This window comes from Prionailurus viverrinus, chromosome B2, assembly GCF_022837055.1.
Source record: "Prionailurus viverrinus isolate Anna chromosome B2, UM_Priviv_1.0, whole genome shotgun sequence".
Classification (NCBI taxonomy): Eukaryota; Metazoa; Chordata; class Mammalia; order Carnivora; family Felidae; genus Prionailurus; species Prionailurus viverrinus.
The window spans coordinates 9,063,252-9,083,989 of record NC_062565.1 but is presented as its reverse complement, the minus strand read 5'-3'; the positions used below and the strand labels follow the sequence as shown (position 1 = coordinate 9,083,989).

At 45.1% G+C, this 20,738-nt stretch overlaps 1 protein-coding gene across 3 annotated transcripts in view; it reads right to left on the bottom strand.

Annotated features, from left to right (window-relative positions):
* The window catches only part of MBOAT1 (membrane bound O-acyltransferase domain containing 1), a 112,775-nt gene that overhangs the window by 11,330 nt on the left and 80,707 nt on the right, over positions 1-20,738 (bottom strand). For all 3 annotated transcript variants that reach the window (XR_007152088.1, XM_047858253.1, XM_047858254.1), the window contains exons 6-12: positions 19,592-19,646; positions 17,920-18,103; positions 15,354-15,546; positions 9,625-9,728; positions 6,935-6,999; positions 4,339-4,471; positions 2,041-2,192 (exon numbers count right to left, since the gene is read on the bottom strand). Coding sequence is in view for 2 of the 3 variants with exons in the window: in XM_047858253.1 (XP_047714209.1) it covers positions 2,041-2,192; positions 4,339-4,471; positions 6,935-6,999; positions 9,625-9,728; positions 15,354-15,546; positions 17,920-18,103; positions 19,592-19,646 (886 nt within the window). In the remaining variant the exon portion in view is untranslated. The remainder of the gene's footprint in view (positions 1-2,040; positions 2,193-4,338; positions 4,472-6,934; positions 7,000-9,624; positions 9,729-15,353; positions 15,547-17,919; positions 18,104-19,591; positions 19,647-20,738) is intronic.

Sequence of the window (20,738 nt, the reverse complement as noted above, 5' to 3'; positions counted from 1 at the left end):
GGAATGCAACCAGACCCACCTCCGCTAAAAAAAAAAAAAACAAAAAAACAAAAAACAAAAAACAAAAACAAACCAAAAAAAACCGCACAATTTTCATTTCTTTCATCAGGTTCAGTGATTCTCTTAAGAGATGCTGAAAACACTTTGTGAGATGCAATCTATGATAGCCGTTGGCAACACGTGGCTGTTACAATTCAAATTAATTAAAAGTAGATAAAATTGAAAATTCAGTTCCTCAGTCACCGCAGCCACATTGCAAATGCTCAACGGCCACAGGTGCCAATGACTAACACACCGGATAGCATTTCTATCCTGTAGAAACTTCTGGACAGAGCTGATCTGGGCAGGGAATTATTGTTTTTGTAAATACGTGGAAATCTACTTGGGTGATCTGGCTTGGTAGCTATTTGCTTTTCTTCCTCTAGAGCCCCTGAGTGTAGGAATCAGCACACTTTAGTCGGTTAAACGCACGTTACCTCCAACACATCGCTATTTAGCATGATCTCCAACCAGTAACATTCTGCCCGAATAGCTTGTAAAGACATTTTTCGTGACTGCGCTACTGTTCTTGCTATAAAGGAACTCCAGGTCTGAAACTCAGGTCGAGGTGTGTGAGTTTTGTTCAATCACCCTCTCTGAGCTTCCACTTCCTCTTACGACAAACAGGGATACTGATAGCTACTCTCTCCCCTCAGCTCACCGCTATTTACCATGGATTCTCGGTTCTGCCAACACTCAGGTCATTTGGGGCTTCAGTGCCCAGAACCTCCTCCTAGCACAGGGGGCCTTTTCAGTGCTGTTCCCTGTGTCTGGAGCACAGTCCCTAGGGTGCTCCACCCGGACCATCACCCTCACATCCCCACACACACTATGTTTCGCTGCCCCCCATGCAGCCTCCAGGTCTTAGCTCGAACGCCACTGTCACCCAAAAGCTACCCTTGATGTCCGGTCTGAGTCCGATTCCTGTTACGTGCCCTCCTAAGTCTCGGTACCGGTGAGGGAGCATTAAGGCAAGCTGAGGGCAAAGTGCAAGCCAGCACCCCCGCCCCGCCCCCAGGTGGGATATGTGCCATATTCCTCAGACACTCCTGGCCGCCCAAGGACCAAGGAAAGGAAACAAGCAGTTAATAGAGATCCCAGTCATGCGGGACGGGAGTCCCCCTCAGTTCACAAATATCGTAAGATGGCCTTTTTTTGGTAATTTATTATCAACAGACTCCTCTCCAGTTATCTCTAGACTCCGTTTCCTGGAGCCCCTGGTATCACCTTCCTCTCCATAGGGATATGGGGAACAAAGGCAAGAAAGAAATAGCAGGTAAAATTAAATTTCTTTACAACCTGCAGCCCATTGATAAATACTTGAGGCAAATACGGAGTCGAACATTTCCTCCAGGAACCCCTTCCCATCCTAACGTAAATGCCTTACTAGAGGAAAAACAACCTTTGCTTCACAATAGCAAGGCCTCAGGTATCCTAGGAGTCCTCTTTAGCAGACCAAAGGCCTTCTGGAGGCCTCCTTTTGACTCTACCTCCCCCAACTCCAGGGTATATAACTAGTCACTCTTCACAACCCCAGTAGAGCTGTTCCTGCCCACCAGTCCTGTCCATGTGCTTTGATAAAATCACATCTTGCAGCAAAGACATCAACAATTCTTTCTTGGCCATCAGCTAGCAACCCCCACCAGTCCAAAACCTCATCAGTATCATTCACTCTGAGTACATTCTTAATGCCTGCTGCCTCTATCAAGCTATCCCCTCCATGGGACCAGGAAGGATTTCTTTGATTTTTCTCACCATTTTATCCCTAACTTCTAGGACAGTGCCCAGCAACCAGAAGGTATTAAATGGTTTTGAGCTGAATGCAGACATTCCTGCTGTAAGTTGACACATATTTCACATTTTGGCAGTTTCCGCCACTTAAGATACGTGGAAGCCATATTTAGAAATTCTTAATACTGATGGATTCAATTTGCCAACTCCCAAGCCAAACGCAGAGAAGACAAGTTTATGAAGCGGCAATGGAGAACGACAGAAACTTACTTGTATAAGCTGATGGTTGGTTCAACTGCTAACATAACGAAGGGAGCAACGGTGTAGGACACGGCCAGCTGAGTGACCGCCCAGGTGACCACATCATATGCAACCTTGAGGGCTTTCGAGGAAAGGAAGTAATGTCTGTAGTTGTTCCTCATCTGCAAGCCAAGGAAGGCAGAGCCAGGGATAAAAAAATAAAAACAGTTTTTATTCCATGCATGGGGGGCAGTATACCTTGGGAACACAGGTGATCAAAAATGCCATTATGATTTTTATTATTGTAAAAACATATTTATGTCCACTGTTGACAAGTGTTCAAAGAACTAAGCAAAAAAGAATTTTATCTTTTGATATCTCCCAGCGAAAAGCACTGTTTATAACCTTGGCACATATCCTCCCAAGCCTCTCGCTATGCATACACATCCACATTTATATTTTCACTGATGGCACGGATTTATTTTCTAGGCTATTTTTTTTTTTTAGGATTCTATCGAAAACCATATTCCATGCTGAAAATATTAATCTGTGATATAATATGGAAGAGCTAACTTTTCCATAATTAATTTGTAGGTCTTTTAATAAATGGGACTAGATTTGCCTCCAGAAAGACATGTAATTCCCAGATCCAAGAACCAAAGGCACAGCTGGGACAGTGACTGGCTTACAGGTAGCTTAGCCCCAAAGCAGGAGAGGCTTCCTGGGGGCCTCTGGGTAAGCTAAAGACTCGTTCTTGGCGAGTTCAAGACAGTCAGAGCTCCACCCCCTGGGGAGCGTAAGCAGTATCAGAAAGCAAACTCCTGAGTTCCTTCTCCTGGGAATACTGTTCTATCAACCCTCTCTACCCCCTACCTACCTCATTTGTGAAAAATGTGTCCAGGCCACCCAAAAGAAAGGCTTTCCATAAATCAATGCTTTGATACCAGTTGAAATCACAGAGCTAAAGGCATTTTCAGGAATAATACTTTGGATATATAAACGAGCACAATTCCGGTCTTTGTTTTAGCTTGTCCTGGCCATCTGTTCTGTGCTTTTATAATATAAGGGGTATGTGAATGGGAGAAAAGACACGGCGTTCCTTGTTTTCCACTTACAGATATGTGGCATATAGACGTTACTACTCATGCTGATTAGTGCACTTTTAAAATAATCAATTATTCTTGTTCACACGCATATTCCAACCCACATTCATCGAACTAAAACAGGTATTCTGCAGGGAAAGGACTCTTGCTCACTGCGGGATTCCAGTGCCTGAAACACTCACAGGATACATGAATTAAAGAAAGCGTGAATAGCTATGCTGGGGCTCCTGAATTCACATCCAAAATACAGTTTAACAAATGTCATTAAAAATCCATGGCACCAGGGGCACCTGGGTGGCTCAGTCGGTTGAGCATCTGACTTCAGCTCAGGTCACGATCTCACGGTTCATGGGTTCGAGCCCCGCGTCGGGCTCTGTGCCGACAGCTCGGTGCCTGGAGCCTGCTTCGGATTCTGTGTCTCCCTCTCTCTCTGCCCCTCCCCTGTTCATGCTCTGTCTCCGTCTCAAGAATAAATAAACATTAAAAAAATTTTTTTTCTTTTTAATCCCTGGCACCTAAATATGGAAGGCCACAATCATTATCAAAGGTTGCGATTAAATCAAATGCAAAACTCTACTGCACAATCAGCACACCCTGATTTACAATTACTCACATACGTGTTCATTTCGTTCTTTACGGGCAGGCAGGGTTTGTGTTTCTTTAGCATCCTACTCTACAACCAGCACAGAGTAGGAACAGTCCAGGACGAACTGGAGGCTACCCAAACAAATTCACAAAGAATTTCACACAAACTAACTTAATCGGATCAGGCATGAGCATGTGAAAAGTTAGAGTGATCTCTAACAACACGACTTTACTGGCTGCACAGACTTGGTGGATTGTTTCTCAGCTTACGGTAATGAAATGAGAAAATGAGTTGGGTACAAGCAGAACGAAGCCTGTGGGGCCTCAATTACGAAGGCATCGTAATTGGGAGACAGCTTAATGATTAAAAATGTTTTCATCTCTTAAGGTACGAAACATTCATTACTCCTAAAATTCCTTGTTTTGCAAATACCATCTGTAAATAACAGAAAAAGAGTTAATCACTTGGCCAAAAATTCCTATATATTAACGTATTTCTCTAAGAGGAAGACTTCTGTTGTGTGGTGAGTTTTCAAAGTATCGCTCCCATCTCCCCCACCTACTTCTGAGACCGGAAGGTAACACACATAACGGGCATCAGATTATTGGGGAAAAGATCCTACAACCAAAGGAAGCTTACCGTTCTGGCTGCTACTGTGACAAGGGTTCCAGTTAAGAAGGTAAAATAGTATCCAGGGTAGACACCATGCCACAAGGCAGACAGGACAAAGGTTAGCACCGTGGGGTACCAGGGAACCCGCTCATAGCACACTCTATGAAAAGAGGAAGGTACAACAAAGCCATCAGTCAGAGGAGCAGGAACGTCTAACTACACTTGGGCCTTCAGACCACACAGAAATCATCTGACCCATGACGGATGGCGAACATGCCTACCCCTATCAGGGCTTTTCAATGCATTGCCAGCTGCCTGAGCTCCGTTTCCTGAATGCTACCAGACAGGGAATTCGTAGTCCAATCGTCTGGGGAGTAGAATAGGAAGTTTTAAACTGCACGGAACTCAATGATCTGGGCCCCGTCATACGAGATCTAATAAAAGTCCAAGCGGTCACTCCACCCAGCAAGAGCTCCTGCCTCATAGAAGCACACTCCACCAGTGCCCTGATCTACCGGGAACACTTATGGATCAGTGCCACTGGCACTAGAACTTTTCAGATCAGGATAGCGTCTTTCAAAGTGGGTATCTTCCTTCGGTCAAAATGAATCCCAACCTGGCCTCCGTGCCATCTACCCAGCCAACGCTGCAAACCTTTTCATCTCTCTTGGCAAGGACTCCAGCACAAAATCAAGGTGTCGGTTACACGACTTTTCAGCACTTCCAGTGTCCCTTTGGATTTCAATCCACGAATTCGCTTTAAAGAGGGACACTGAGAGGACTTAGAAACTGTCAGCAAATACCCTGGAGATCTCGGACTTCTTGGTTGATTAAAACAAAGTGATGGGGGGCGCCTGGGTGGCTCAGTCGGTTAAGCGTCCAACTTCGGCTCAGGTCATGATCTCGCGGTTCGTGAGTTCAAGCCCCGCGTCGGGCTCTGGGCTGACAGCTCAGAGCCTGGAGCCTGCTTCACATTCTGTGTCTCCCTCTCTCTCTCTGACCCTCCCCGTTCATGCTCTGTCTCTCTCTGTCTCAAAAATAAATAAAAACGTTAAAAAAAAAAACAAACAAAGTGATGGGGACTTTCTCCCAAATCCAATCTATAAATCGCCAGTGGCAGTATAAGGAAACCACTATGTGCTTTACTAAACAATAGAACCCCCCCCAAAAAATAAAATAGAAATTCAAACAGTTAACACCAATCCAGCTCTGTATGGATTGTCAAACGCAACAGAAGTGAACCCAAACTAAGGACTATGGCTTCCTTGTCACACAAAGAAAGAGAATGCATTTGGGGAAAGAGACATAGAACCTATGTTTCTTTGAAATGGGCTAGTCTTCACAGGTATTTGTTTCTTACCCTCTGTATCTTTTTGTATGAATAAGATACTTTGTTTTCTAAAATGATTTTTTAATATTTGTTACATTTTTTATGTGCTCATTATGTATGTTCAGTCATCTTAGAACATAAATTCCCAATGGAGATATTGGGATTACCTGACATACAGAAATAGAGGTTTAGGGGCACCTGGGTGGCTCAGGTGGTTGAGCATCCGACTCTTGATTTCAGCTCAGGTCATGATCTCGCGGTTCATGGGATCAAGCCCTGTGTCACGTTCTGTGCTGACAGTGCGGAGCCTACTTGGGACTCTCTTTCCCTCTCTCTCTGTCCCTCCCCAACTCGTACTCTGTCTCTCTCTCAAAATAAATAAACATTAGAACAAAAAAAGAAAGAGGTTTATGCTAAGTTTACTGGTAAAATTAATAGCAGCAGTAAGTACAAATTCCCAAAATTTGCATGTTCAGGTCAATTCTCAGATGGTGCTGCTTGAGTTTACTTTGGAGTGTTACCGTATATTGTCTCTTACCCCGATGTTGGGACCTACGAAAAATGCTACGTATCGGAAACAGAATCTACAGCTTGATAGTTTCACACTCTTCTTGCACTCACATGATCGGAGTATTCGCTAGCTAGGGTTTTTTGCTTCAAGGATAGCACGTTACTAATTCCATATTAAGTAACGTTTCCAGTTTTGGAACGTGTGGGGAAATAAACGACAGAGAAATATGAACAAAAATGTGAGGTTAAAAAAACATAAATCTTCAAGGTGCCATCAAGCTGTTAATGCTAGGGATGAATGGAGATCTTCAGTGGTTTGATGCTGACATTGACCTTCCTTGACCTAATCTCCTATAGGTAAGAGGCAGCAAAACACAGAGGTTTAAGAGCCTGGCTCTGGAGAGAGTCTCTTTGGGCTCTTATCAAGTACTCATTAGCTGTGTGACTTTAAGCGAGTGTCCTAACCTCTCTGTCTCACTTTCCACATCTGTAAAGTGGAGATAACCACCATCTCCTATGGAACTGCCCTGAGAACTGCACGAGTGGCTGCTGGACAAGAAGGGCACTATTAGGTGTCTGATACACTAAAATAACCATGCTACGCCGTGACCCTCTCACATTATCTCTACTTTTCCATTTACAGGGCAGAGATGTTAATACAAAACAAAAGTGTCAGATGACCCGTTACTCCCGGCAGACTACTGCTCATCTGGCGACGCCCATCTAAACATATCCCAGTGCCACGAGCAATGAGGTCATTTTTTTTTTTTTTATTTTTCTTACCGCTTTAGCCAAGTAGCTGTCTGAATATTCCAGTTTTCTAAGTACATTTTGAAACTTGTGGCAGTCTAGAAAGAAGAAAATAACACCTATCATTAGCTTCAAAAATTCCCCAAGTAATGGAAAGTCCTCCCCAGAATTTCCCTGGCGGCAGATTAGATGTGCATAGAGACGACTCCATCCAGAGATCAGTGGTTCCATCCTACACAGTACAATTTCCTGGTGCTTAGACAGTTCGCTTTGCACTAAAACTTGGCTTGCAAAGTCTTCATTTCCCTCAAAACTTATTTTCAAATTATAGGAAAATTGAAGGAATGTCTTACAGGTTTTTCTCCCACTCTGGTTAAAAAAAAATTTTTTTAAGTCATCTGAGTTTAAAAACTAAACACTCTAAAGGGGGATTTGCCATAGGAAAAGTTTCATCATGTCGATTTAGGCTTTTCTGGAGACAACCTAAATTTAACTGTCATCTTTCCCTATGTGGCCATCGATACACTAGGTCAGTCTTGTGAAGTGATTCTGCCAAGAGCTGCACAGGTTCAAGGGCTTCCAGCTGGATTTAGAATAGGGAGAGATTTCACGCATGAAGGAGTCTCCATACAAAAAAAGAAAACAAACATCACCCAACTGGCAACGACACAGGTGCCAAGGAGAGAGATTCCAAAATACTCCATCAATTGGGTTTTCTCATTAAAAAAAAAAAAGAAAGAAAAAAGTCCTATCAAAGGCTGGTAGTAGAAACCATGAAGCAAACTTTCAAGAACCAGAATTCTTGGGGTGCCTGGGTAGCTCAGTTGGGTAAGTGTCTCTTGATCTCAGTTTAGGGCTTGATCTCAGAGTTGTGAGTTCAAGCCCCACATCATGATGCCTACTTTAAAACAAAACAAAAAACCAGAATTCCTAATAAAGGCAGAGTATAAGTGGCACTTTTTTCTACGCCAGCCCTAAGGACATCTTGGGCCACACATTGGCCTAATGTAGTATGTTTGGAGGGAAGGTGAGAGATGGTAGGTAGATAGATTAGACAGAAAGATAATTAAATACATAAGTAGATATTATAACTTTTTAATTCAAAGCCCTAAGGGGTTTTATTTATGTTGTCTTTGGCTAATACAATGCTATATGTACAGCTTCGAAGTGCCTTAACTAAATCAGACTTCCTTGGGTTTCTTCAGCTCTTTGCTCTAGATCAACTCTACTGAGAATGCAAACTTCTGCTTTCTGGTTTTCTAATAAAGATGTGACTTAACAACTTAGCGCTTCACCCTGACCACACACCCACAACAGGAGGGCTGTGTTTTGGGCATACGGCTGAGGGGACTGGTGAGCAGGCCAAAGGGAGCTGCTATAAAGGACGTGCACCCGTAGCACCCCAAGGCAACCAGCAGTGATCTGAGATTTTTGAGGAAGCCAAGAACTTGAGTGGGAAAAGGGAATGAAGTCCCGATGCGACTCTCTCGGACGTCATCTGTATAGAAATGGGAAGCTTGCAGATGATCTACGCTGCTTTTCCAAGCATGACAAAGGTCGTACTGGAGGCTGCTGCTTGTCCATTAAGAAGAAGAGAAGCCTCGGGCATTAAGAAGGTGGAGAACATCGGCCATGTCCCCTTTTGTCCCCTGGTGTCCACCTAACAGGGAGCAGGCGGTCAGTCTCCACATCCCTGGTTTCTTGCTCTACACGCACATCCTCTTCTGCTCAGACTCTCCCGTGGCACCCTGCCTGCCCTGTGGTGGGTGGGAAACCAGAACCGACAGCAAATATGAGTCACCCGGCTAGAGGACCAACCCTTCTGTAGGTCGAGAACCGAGCCCTTACTCCCACTCAGCAGCCAGGAGGAAAGGCTGCTCTGACCGCTCACACAATGCCAGGAAAACCAGGAATCTCATGGCCCCAACAAGACCACCTCTGAAGATAAGGACATGTCGAGAACCGAACCGTGATCCAAGAACAGAGCCAGGGAAAGACCAAAAACAAACAAACAAACAACAACAAAAACCCACGCTGATTCGAGTGGCCTAAAAGCCACGTGCCATGACAACGCTTCTTAAAAGCAAATGTATTAGAAATGTTTCAAAAGGAACCACAGAGAATGCCTGCCATACAACAACCTAAACGCAGGAACTTCCAGTCTGTATTCTTGACTGAAGAAAGCAGAATGTGAAATGAGAGAAAATGACATCTGTACTTTCTGGTAGAAAGAACAGGACTGTAAACAACAAAACGATTTTCCTGGTTCCTTTTCAGATTTCTACACGTCATTCCTTGAGCCATGCACACTGTCAAGAAAGTAGGTTATCTTAAAAAAAAAAAAAAAAAGTCCAAGGGGCTGCTCGACTTAGAATTCCCTGATCCCTGGGGCGCCTGGGTGGCGCAGTCGGTGAAGCGTCCGACTTCAGCCAGGTCACGATCTCGCGGTCTGTGAGTTCGAGCCCCGCGTCAGGCTCTGGGCTGATGGCTCGGAGCCTGGAGCCTGTTTCCGATTCTGTGTCTCCCTCTCTCTCTGCCCCTCTCCCGTTCATGCTCTGTCTCTCTCTGTCCCCCAAAAAATAAATAAACGTTGGAAAAAAAAAAAAAAGAATTCCCTGATCCCTCGGAAACTCTGAGGAAGAACTTCCAGGGACACCACACTCAAAGCAAATCATTTGCTCTATTTGCGACGGAAGCTTGATGCAAAAGCATAATAGACTCACCTCAATTTTCCAGATGTTTAGGTTAGAAAGCAGATCCCAACAGAAATTTCCATTCTTATCCACTCCGCTGAACCCAAAGCCCGCTGCATTATTCACCGCATCAGCTATGGTTTTTAAAACAACACATTAGGATATGGAACAAAAGTCACGTTGCTGCTTTATAAGATATTAAATGTCTGTCTAGCTTTAAGATTGAGAGAGAGGCAGTGGTCTCTCCTTTGGGAAAGAAACCAACACAATTTAAAGGACCTGGTACCTTCATAAATCACAGAAACATCAGTGGTTCTTTGGTGGCCTTAACATTCACGGACTCATTTTTATTCATTCGCTAGCATTTAGTGAGCACCTGCGAATAATAAGAAGGCACTAGACGCTCACAGAACACAAAATGGAAGTAAAAGAGAAATGAATCAGAACAAAGCAGCAAGGATTTAGTGACCAACTTGATAGAAGGCGAGACAGGGAAGAAGGTAAACACACATCTAAGCTCAGAAGCAGAGGCCAGAAGAAACCGAGGACCCAGGGGACTCAGGCCCGAGAGTTGTCATTCAAGATGGCACAACGTGAACTGACAGCGTTAGTTCTGAAAGAGAAACCGGAGCTCATTCTGGACACATTCAGGGTGACGTGCCAGTAGGTTTCAGCCAGAGCTGCTGAGATACAGTTAGAAAAGCTCAGAACACAAGACAAAGAGCTGAGACAGAGAGACATGAACCTGGGGCCAGCAGCCACGGAGACCACACGTGGACCCCATTACCAAAGCGTCCTACCCACAAAGTCAGTCTGAGAAAACGCCCGTTTCCATCTTTATTTCACTTCACTGAACTGTAAGAAGATGTCCCCCTGCGGTGAGTGCAACATTTCTGATTCCTTAATTATGCAATTTTGTAATCAGATAGAGACCTGATGAAATCAACGTAGATGCCGACCAAGAGGCTGGTTTTCTCTTTTCACTTAGTTCAATTCTGTCAGACTATTTTCTTTAAAAAAAGAAACTTCAACACCCCGCCCCCCCCCAAAATAATAGTCCAGATAAAAAATGGGCAGAAGACACAGATATTTCTCCAAAGACAACATCTAGATGGCCAACAGACACATGGAAAGATGCTCAACATCACTCATCAGGGAAATGCAAATCAACACTATAATGAGATATCTATCACCTTATTACTTGTCAGAGCGGTTAAAAAACACAACAAACACCAAGAGTTGGCAAGGATGTGGAGAAAAAGGAATCCTCATAGACTCCTGGTGGGAATGCAAACTGGTGCAGCCACTGTGGAAAACAGTATGGAGGTTGCTTAAAAAGTTTTTAAAAAGGCCTACCCTATGATCCAGTAATTTCAATACTGAGTATTTACCCAAAAAATACAAGAATACTGCTTCAAAGAGATACAGCATTATTTACCATAGCCAAACTATGGACACAGTCCCAGTATTCATCATTGATGAATGGATAAAGATGTGATATGTGTGTGTGTCTGTATACACACATACACACAATGGAATATGATTTATCCATAAAAATGAAACCTTGCCATTTGTAACAATATGGATAGAACTAGAGAGTATCATGCTAAGTGAAATAAGTCAGAGAAAGACAAGTACCATATGACTTCGCTCATATGTATTTAAAAAACAAAACAAATGAGCAAAGGGGGAAAAACACAAACCAAGAAACGTACTCTTACTTAACTCTAGAGAACAAACTGATGGTTACCAGAAGGGAGGTGCATAGGGGGATGGGTGAAAAAGGGTCTGGAGATTAAGGAGGGCACTTGCTGATGTATGGAAGTGTGGAATCACTATCACACACCTGAAACCAAATACAATGCCGTATGTTAACTCTACTGAAGTTAAAATAAAAAATAAGTCACAGCGCCGTCTTAAGATCTGGGGAGATCTTAGAAAAATCTTTCTTGTAGCTCTACTCATTCTTTTCTATAGGAGTTCAAGGCCAGCTCCAGAGTGACTTCTGAAGAGTTACTCTAAAGAAAAACAGCCCGTTCTGGGTTCGTCTCCTTTCCTTTTGGCAGGGCTGATGACTGCTTTACCACCTCCAGGTTGGTCCTCTAGCCGGGTGACTGTGTTTGGCCTCACTGGGAAACGATCTGGCTTCTTTTAGAAGGAGGGAAGAGAAGTACTGAGCGCTGATAGGTCACTCTCCCAAGCTGACTGGATGGATACTCAGCGGACAAGGAGAAGAACAACAAAGCAAGGGTGTGCCAGTTAAGAAACAACTGGGTGTGCCAGTTTAAACGGGCGGGAAGACACTGAACGACAAGACAAAGAGAAGAGGGGCAGTTGGGGTCGGTATTGGAGACTAAAACAAGGGCTGGGACCCGCAAGGCAGCCCCTCACTCAGTTCCTCCGCCCCCTCCGGTCTCATCTAAAACGCAGATTAACAACTTCTCTTTCTGGTTCTCGCTACCTTTCCAGGATTGTAGAAAGCTCTCTCTCTACAGGTGTTCTCCGTCAGTGTTCCCAGCGGTGCGAAGATAGTGGCAAGGGTGAGCTCCAAAGGCAGAGCCCCTGGCTTCCTGCCCCCCATCGAGCAACACCCTGAGCGTATGGCCTCAGGAGAGCTGTCTGACATCTAGACACCCATTCCCTTGGGAGGAAACTGGGTAGAAGAATGGTATCGAATTTAAAGCCATGTGGAAAGAATTAAACAAGATATGAGTGAGCACAAAGCACGGTGCCTTGCCTGTGGGCGCTCAAGAAATGTTAGCTGTTGGGGCGCCTGGGTGGCGCAGTCGGTTAAGCGTCCGACTTCAGCCAGGTCACGATCTCACGGTCCGTGAGTTCGAGCCCCGCGTCAGGCTCTGGGCTGATGGCTTGGAGCCTGGAGCCTGTTTCCGAGTCTGTGTCTCCCTCTCTCTCTGCCCCTCCCCCGTTCATGCTCTGTCTCTCTCTGTCCCAAAAATAAATAAAAACGTTGAAGAAAAAAAAAAAATTTAAAAAAAGAAATGTTAGCTGTTATCACAGTGTCCGTCTTGCCCAGGCTTAGTGATGCTAACATTCTCATCACGCAGGTGGTCAACAATGCCAGACTCCGAATGCTAGAAGAAATTCTGATCCCACAGCCTGAGCGGCTACGAGCCACCCCGCCAAGACAAATGAAGGACCAGAAATAGCGACTCTCGGATGCTACGTCTCTATAGAGGATGGGGGGACCTACCGGGTCCCCCTAGTGCATTCCGCCTCCTCTTAACCGAAGACTTGTTTTTGTCTCCAAGCGGAGGTGGGTGCTAAATTCACCAGCCCCAAACTGGCTTTACTTGTATTGCCTACTGTATGATCATAGATAAGTTGGATACCCATATTTTGGAGGTCGTGATCCTTGGAACACAGCCTGGGCTGAAGTTGAGTCTCGCTAATTAGTACTAATTAGCAAGGGAAAAACAACCAGGATCGTACATGAAGTCCAAAGAAAACAGCTTTAATTATTTCACTGTAAACAGTAACGAGAAAACGAGGCTAACACAGTGCAGCTCAGCTGAGATCCATCAAGAGGCCAGCTTTAAGGATTAAATTTATAATCACGTATAATTAGTGCATCAATTATATGTAAATGACGTTTTAAGGAGCTGGATAAAACAATTATTTGGTAAAGCAATTTAAGCATTCCCTGTTACATTCTTCATTGCTTTTTTATTCGTAACACAAAGGTTAATTTCAGACCAGCCCAAGCAATCTAAACTAACAAGGTTCAAATTGAGGCCATACAAATTAATGAAGTGTTTCTACTGAAGCTATCAAAACCAGATAAAGGGAAGAGGGTATAGAAAAGAGCCAAGTCCAAAGAAAAAGCTGCCCACGGGAAAGACTACTTCTATACTCCCAGTATCTGGGGCACTCCCGAAAGGGCAGAATGACACCAGACACCCCGTTCCCTAGAACCCCCTCCCCACCCACAGCCCCACCAGCACAACCCACCTCGTGTTAGACTTTCCCCTATGAGGCCACGGACTGGCCTTTCTTTCCTCCTAAAGCAGGAGCTCATTTAGTCCAGAAGCCAGCCCGTAAGCCCTAGGATACAGAATACAGGAGAGGGAAAAGTAGGGAGGGGAGAGAGAAAAGGAAAGTAAGTGAACAAGCAGAAGGCAGAAGAGGGCGTGAAAGAGTATTAGCTCTTCCTCTCTCACTCATTCTCTTACACGCCCACGTGCACACACACACACACACACACACACACACAGACACACCCGCAGGCTAGAGCAAAGTGAAGACATTAAGTAATTCACGTAGAAAACTAAGCCTGGTACTCCGAGCAGGGTTCACCATAGTATGCGTCACGCCTACCTACAAGAAATTCTCCTTCTCAAGTAACCAAACGACTACAGAAAGAGGAATAGGACTTTTGAAGCCCCAGCCCATATTCCTCGTCCCCTCTGTACTCCTCGCCTGGGGACAGCTCTCTCTGTGTCCTGCCTGGATGGGGTGCACAATTCTGTGCCCACACAACGTAACCATCTTGACCACAGACCAGGGCTCTTGTCCCCCCTTTGCGTTCCCCCGAGCACAGCACCCGGTCCTCGACAAAAACTCCCTGAAGTAACCAAATAGGACAGACACAATTTCCCATGCTGCAAACTTGTTTAAGAGCCTTAAGTCAGATCTTTCTGGCCAAGTATTACATCAATACTGCACCGGACTGAACTTATCCCTGAACATCTCGACCTATGAAAATCATGTAGACCAGGGGCCGGGGAGAGGGAGGAATGAGGAGAATATTACTTTTTCTAACGGGTACAGCATTCCTGTTTGGGGTGACGGAAAACGTCCTGGAGACAGATGGTGGTGATGGGCGCCCAACACCGTGTATTTACTTAAGTCCAGTCTATTGGACGCATAGAGATGGTTAAAATCATAAATTCTACGCTATGTCTATTTTACCACAAAAAATAAAAATTCAGTAGCTACCAGCTTTAATTTGGAGATAAAAACTTGGGAGCATGAAATGAGAAAAAAGGAACTCAATTAAGTGCTATGCCTTCACCACGGAATATGGGCGAAGCACCAGGCACTGAGTTTAATCATCTGTTTCGCTTAATAAACCAAATCACCGCTCCCTGACATCAAGCCCCAGGTCACCCTCAGCTAAGAAGTCAAATTTCCCTTCCTGAAAGGGTCCCAAATGTGAACTAGACACAGCCGCCGTGCCTTATCAAAATCCCTTACCATGCCTGGTAAGTAAATAGGACTCACGGCTCACTCCAGCAAAGCTTTAAACTTTTCCAGTCTAAAATTGTTTGAAAGGAAAGACAGCAAAATCAAAGTAAGTTGAATTTTCTACCTTAAAAAAAAAAACACACTTGAAAAAAGTCTTAACCAACCATTAAAGCAGCATAACCTCAATCAGCACGTGCATCGGTAAATTATTCAAGCATGTATCCTCTATTATGTACAACCCAGAAAAACGGCCCGATGACCAGCTCATTCTGGAATTTTCCCCTAACTTTCCGCTGTACTGAAGGCCAGTTCTGACTGGTGGAGGAAGCTTCCAGATTTGGACATCTGTTAATAGCATTGAGTTTAAACGAGAGGCAGGATTGCTTTTCTCTTATCACGGGTGATTGAGTTTATGGATGGCAGGAGACAGAAGTGCTGCGCGATAAAATACAAAATGATACTGGCTCAGCCACCCCCATTACGTATTGAACTCTGTTTTGATTAGGTGATCCCAAATGCTGTTCTGTCATGCAGGGCCATTCCATCGAACGTACCCAATGTCCAGGCAAAGTAATACTTGGGCTTCGAGGCTTGCATGACGATATACAAGTAGCACAGTCGAGTCAGAAAGTTCGCTTTATGAACAAACCAGTCATCAACCAGGCAGGTGACAGGGAAGGTCTTCGTGAGTGTCAAAAACAGAAGGAGAGACACCAAGGTCATGTACAACTTGCGGATCACAGCTCCCTGAAACAGTGGAAAAGAATCGGTGTAACCATTCAAGATTCCAGTATGAAGAAAAACAATTTGAGCAAGGGCACATTAAGAACAAAGCTGTTCCAAGAGCCGCTTTGGCAATAGGCCCTAGAAGGAGAGGCACGCCTAGGACACAAATTGGATGCTGGGCATATGGGCTACAAGTGAAGAAAGAACATACCTCTGACCCTTGAGGATTGAATGTATCTAAAATGGAAGACCATGATTACCAGCACATTCTACTAATAAAAAGTAGGCATCTTATTACCCAAAACATAAGGGAAATAACATTATAGGGTGGCAGTCTTCTATCAGAAAGAACCATTTCGCTTGTCTTCTACTTCTGTCACCAGCAGAGCCGAGGAAATGGGTTTCAGTCACCACAAGGACAGAGGCTTAGGTAGGAAGGATTCTGTGCCAGTTTTCAAGGGCCTGAGCCAGGACGTGAGCAGGTAATGGAAAGCTTTAGGAAGCCTTCCAGGATGGTTTACATGTGGTCTGCTCTGGCCTTGAGATGTGCTAGTGGTTTTTTGGCTTTTTTGACGTTTATGTATTTTTGAGAGACGGAGAGCATGAGTGAGGGAGGGGCAGAGAGAGAGGGAGACCCAGAATCCGAAGCGGGCTCCAGGCTCTGGGCTGTCAGCACAGAGCCCGATGCGGGGCTCAAACTCAAAAACCGTGAGATCATGACCTGAGCCGAAGTCGGTCGCTTAACCTACTGAGCCACACAGGGGCCCCATGATGTGCTAGTGTTCTAAATGCCTCTGGACCAAGTGATTTCTGTTCAGTTTCCCTGACATTCCAGGCAATGTCAGTGAACACCAATAGGATTCTGGTTCCCAACTTAAAAAAAAAAAAACAAAAGGGGGCCACTTTCTCTTTGTAATATGGGGACAGCAGGACAGCAACAGCACCTCCCTCAGCTTGAGGGTTAGGTGAGTGAGTGTCTGCAAGGCATCCAACGGCACCTGGCTCCCAGTCGAGTGCACGCCACACTTAGCCAAGATGATGCCAACACACTGGGGAAGCACCAGCTCGTGAGGGCCACCCTCTCCCACCGATGTGTCTTCAGCCAAAATACCACCTCCCTGCTTCATGCTCTCCGTGCACAAACATGCAAGAGGCTCCCTGGAGAGTGATGTTAAGACTCTCTGAGAATATTCTCTACGAGCACGTGCAACATAAAAGCAGTACTGTGCCAGACCCTGCCAAGAAACACCCGCGGGCACCCTGATGTCTCGTGGCCACGGTGACCTCACTGCTATGTTGTTTCGATGCCGCAGCGAGAGCGGAGACAGTGGACGGACCATAAACTGTCAAAGACCCGACAGCACCGAAACTCTCTGAAAACGCATGCTCCAGAAGTCACTTAAATTTTCAAATAATTAACTTTGCCTAGGTTGTAGCATTTACAAAATATTTAACTCCAATCTCCCGGTTTTCTCCTCTTTCCAATGTTCCCTATTCCTTCAGCTAATTACAAACGTCCCTTAAATACAGGCCATGTGATCTGAATAAATGCAGCGTTTTTGTAAAGTTCAAGAAGCGATCCTATTGTTGACCACTTTGAAATGAGCAAAATGCAAATTAAAATGAAAGTATTTAAAAAAAAAATTTTTTTAACGTTCTATTTATTTTTGAGACAGAGAGAGACAGAGCATGAACAGGGTGGGGCAGAGAGAGAGGGAGACACAGAATCGGAAGCAGGCTCCAGGCTCTGAGCCATCAGCCCAGAGCCCGACATGGGGCTCGAACTCATGGACCGCGAGATTGCTGAAGTCGGACGCTTAACCGACTGAGCCACCCAGGTGCCCCTGAAAGTATTTTTTAAAAAGCCATCTTAAACTCTCTCGAAGTCAATAAAACCAAGCTTTAAGCGTGCCCACGTAAAACTGGTTTCCCACATAAGAAGTGGGCTCTGAAATAAAAATCGCATTTATTCTGGTTCCCACCCCTTCCCATCCCCCCTTTCCCGATATTATCTTTGGGCTGGATATGAATTTCTATCCCTAAAGACAAAACACTCATAAATCCGAACGTGTTAACTAGCACAGGGCCGAGCACACTGTAAGCATTAAATATTGGCTGACTGACTAATGGACGAATTGCCTTAATATTTCCAGCCAATGAGCTCCTCTGTGCAATAAACATGTGGTGTTCCAACATGGAAAACTGCTGTAAATAAATACCAATACCGGTATTTTCAGTGCATAGGGGTGGTGGGGGGGGGGGGGTTATTGGCCACGCTTTTTGGTGAACTGTTTGGCTTTTTAATTAGAACAATTACCAGTGAGAGTCAGCCCTGGAAGCAGAGCTCTATTTTTCTGGAGCTCTGCGTAAACACTCTCGGCACTAAAAACTTACAGTGGGAGAAGGCTCTGGCAGGCTCTGGAAACCTCTCTGCTTCCAGTTCACTTCCAGCAACTTCATGTGCGTATGTCTCCCCTCAATAAAGGCTATGTAATCCTTGAAATTGTTGCAAGGGCCAGCTATGACACTCATGAAGTTGAGAAGATAGCTTAAGTATTGCAAAAAGGAGGGCTTTACCCTGTGAAAATAAACAACAAGTTGAAGTCTTCGGTCTTTGGATTTTTCTTTTAGATCCGCAAGCAGGCCAATCCTAAACACAGGGGTTGTCTTTGTAGATTACCAGACGTGAGGTGGTCTTTCTGGGTTCCGTTTCTCTAAAAATCCACCCAAGCTAGAAACCTGGTTTGAAAGGGCAGGTTAAATCGGGGAGTGGCTCGGGGAAGGCGCAGCGCTCCGTGGCGCCCTCTCCTGGCCGGCTGCGGCTATGGACATGGAGGGTGAGGTCCAGGGTAAAGGAGGCTCTGAGGCTGGGAAATGCGCTTTCTCATCACCCTTGGTCGCCCAACAAGAGAAGAAGGAAGGTAATAAACATCAGGCAGGGTGGGAACCTGACCTAATGTTAGCTGCTCGAGATGCACTGAAATGGGAAAACTCCCTCCCGACTGCCAAAATAAATACAAAACAAATGATGGGTGGAACCAGTTTCCACTAGAAGAGGACACACAAAACCACCCCTGTGCAGCCTCTTGTCTGCTCTGGCATCCAGGCACGAGGTCCTGAACAACAGACAGAAGTAGCGGCAGGGAACAATTCTGTAGAGACCAGTTCTGGGTAGTGTTTTAATGGCATTTAAAAGGGCACGATGGTATTGTGGGGACAAGGCTCCCTAAAATGCCCCTGGTAACCCGTCACTGGAATATACCCTACAGCACCTATGCCCTCATAACACTGAGGGCATCCAGAGAGTTGGATTCATCAGTCTCTTGCAATGGGTCTCCATTTCTTCCAAGTCCCGATCCCTTCGTGTGAAAATGGGGCACTCCGTCTCCTGACCACCCAGGACCCTCTCTTCCTTACCCTGCCTCCTACAAGTCTCTGGCAGGAACCCTCCACCACCATGGCTGCACCACCTTCCCCGACGTGCTACGCCACGGGCTCTTTCCACTCCCCATCAATGCTACTCTCCTCCGTCAGTCTCCCTTCCTCTCCAACACCCACACCAGCCACAATCTGTCTTCAGCCTGCTTCCTGCCACCTGCCTCCCATCCCCCAGCCCCCAGTCCTCTCTGTCCAGCCCTTTGAGTCCGTTTCGTGCCAGCATTTAATCCTACTGACGGGCACCGACAACTCTTTCTTGAGGACCCTCTGACACAGGCCCCGTAAAAATAACTCGGTAATAACGGACATAACAACCTCCGTGAAGGAGAATCTTGCGAAACAAACAAAACTACAGATCCATTTACTCTCCGGCCCAGCAGCCCCGCTTCCGGGAATCTGTCCCACCATTATACCCAAACTTGTTTAAAATGACCAAGGAACAGGGTCATGCATCACTGACTTGTAAAAGCCACAGACTGACAGACAACCCCAAGTATCCATCAACAGCAGATTCATTAAACAGACAGTATTACCTCCATATAATGCAGTGAATATGCAGACACTGAAAAGAGGGGGATTTCTGGACACTGATACACCAAGGCCTAGAGAACATACTGTGAAAACTTACTTCACAGCAAGTCGATGTTGCTCAGCAGAGAGGTCTTCAGCTCTTCGACCTAATCCTATAAAAAAGAAAAAAGTTAGAAAGAAGATGTGTGAAGCAGAGAACTCACTCTAAAAGAGGCTTACAAAATTCATTTGAAGAAAGTGATTTATGTCATATTTCACTAATGTTGCTTCAGAAATCATAAAAGGGTCCTCCTCTTCCTTTTTTTTTTTTTTTTTTTTTTTTTTTTAATGTCCCGGATTCAAGAGCTACCCACAAATACGTGTGTGAGGAGGAAAGTCTCTATATGTTCTTGTGAAGAGGGGAGGATTCAAGGACTACTATTGAATCTGCAGTCTGTCATGGATCCCAGAGAAGCCCCACATCTCCTCCACTCCTTGCCAAAGTGCCTCTGGTTTCACCGGCACACGAGAGAGAGAAGCCGGCCTTTGCTGCCCGCACCAGCTTAAGTACCTCCCTGAGTGCACTGGGTGCAGACACCCAGTATTGGCTGAGAACATGGGTGTGGAATGGGGAAAGGAACAGGGGACTTTCCTCTTCCAAAAAACAGGAAATGGAAGCCTGAATGCGGGGAAAACAGAGAAGAATTATCAGGTGATTATTCTTTTAAAACTCATCCAGGGGCGCCTGGGTGAGTCAAGTCGGTTAAGCATCCAACTTCGGCTCAGGTCACGGTCCCACGGTTCATGGGTTGGAGCCCCGCGTCGGGCTCTGCGCTGACAGCTCAGAGCCTGGAGCCTGCTTTAGATTCTGTGCCTCCCTCTCTCTTTGCCCTTCCCCTGCTCGTGTTCTATCTCTGTCTCTCTCAAAAATAAATAAACATTACGAAGAATTTTTAATAAAATAAAATTCTTCCATGCCAGAAAATCACCTTAGTGCTTCTCATAAAATTTAGATGTTAACTTATACTCAAACTGAAGTGTCATAAGTTGACTTTAAAACTGTATATTCAACTAAGACTGATGACCACCGATCACAGAGGCAATTCAGAGACATGTCTAAAGGCAGGCAGAGTGTTTCTGAATTTTACTTGTTGCTCCCACGCACAAGAAAAAAAGAAACGGCAAACAAACATCTTGCTGCATATAAGGGTTGTTCCAGAAAATCGGGTATACTGAGAATGCTTTAAGTAGTAAATGTAGGCAAA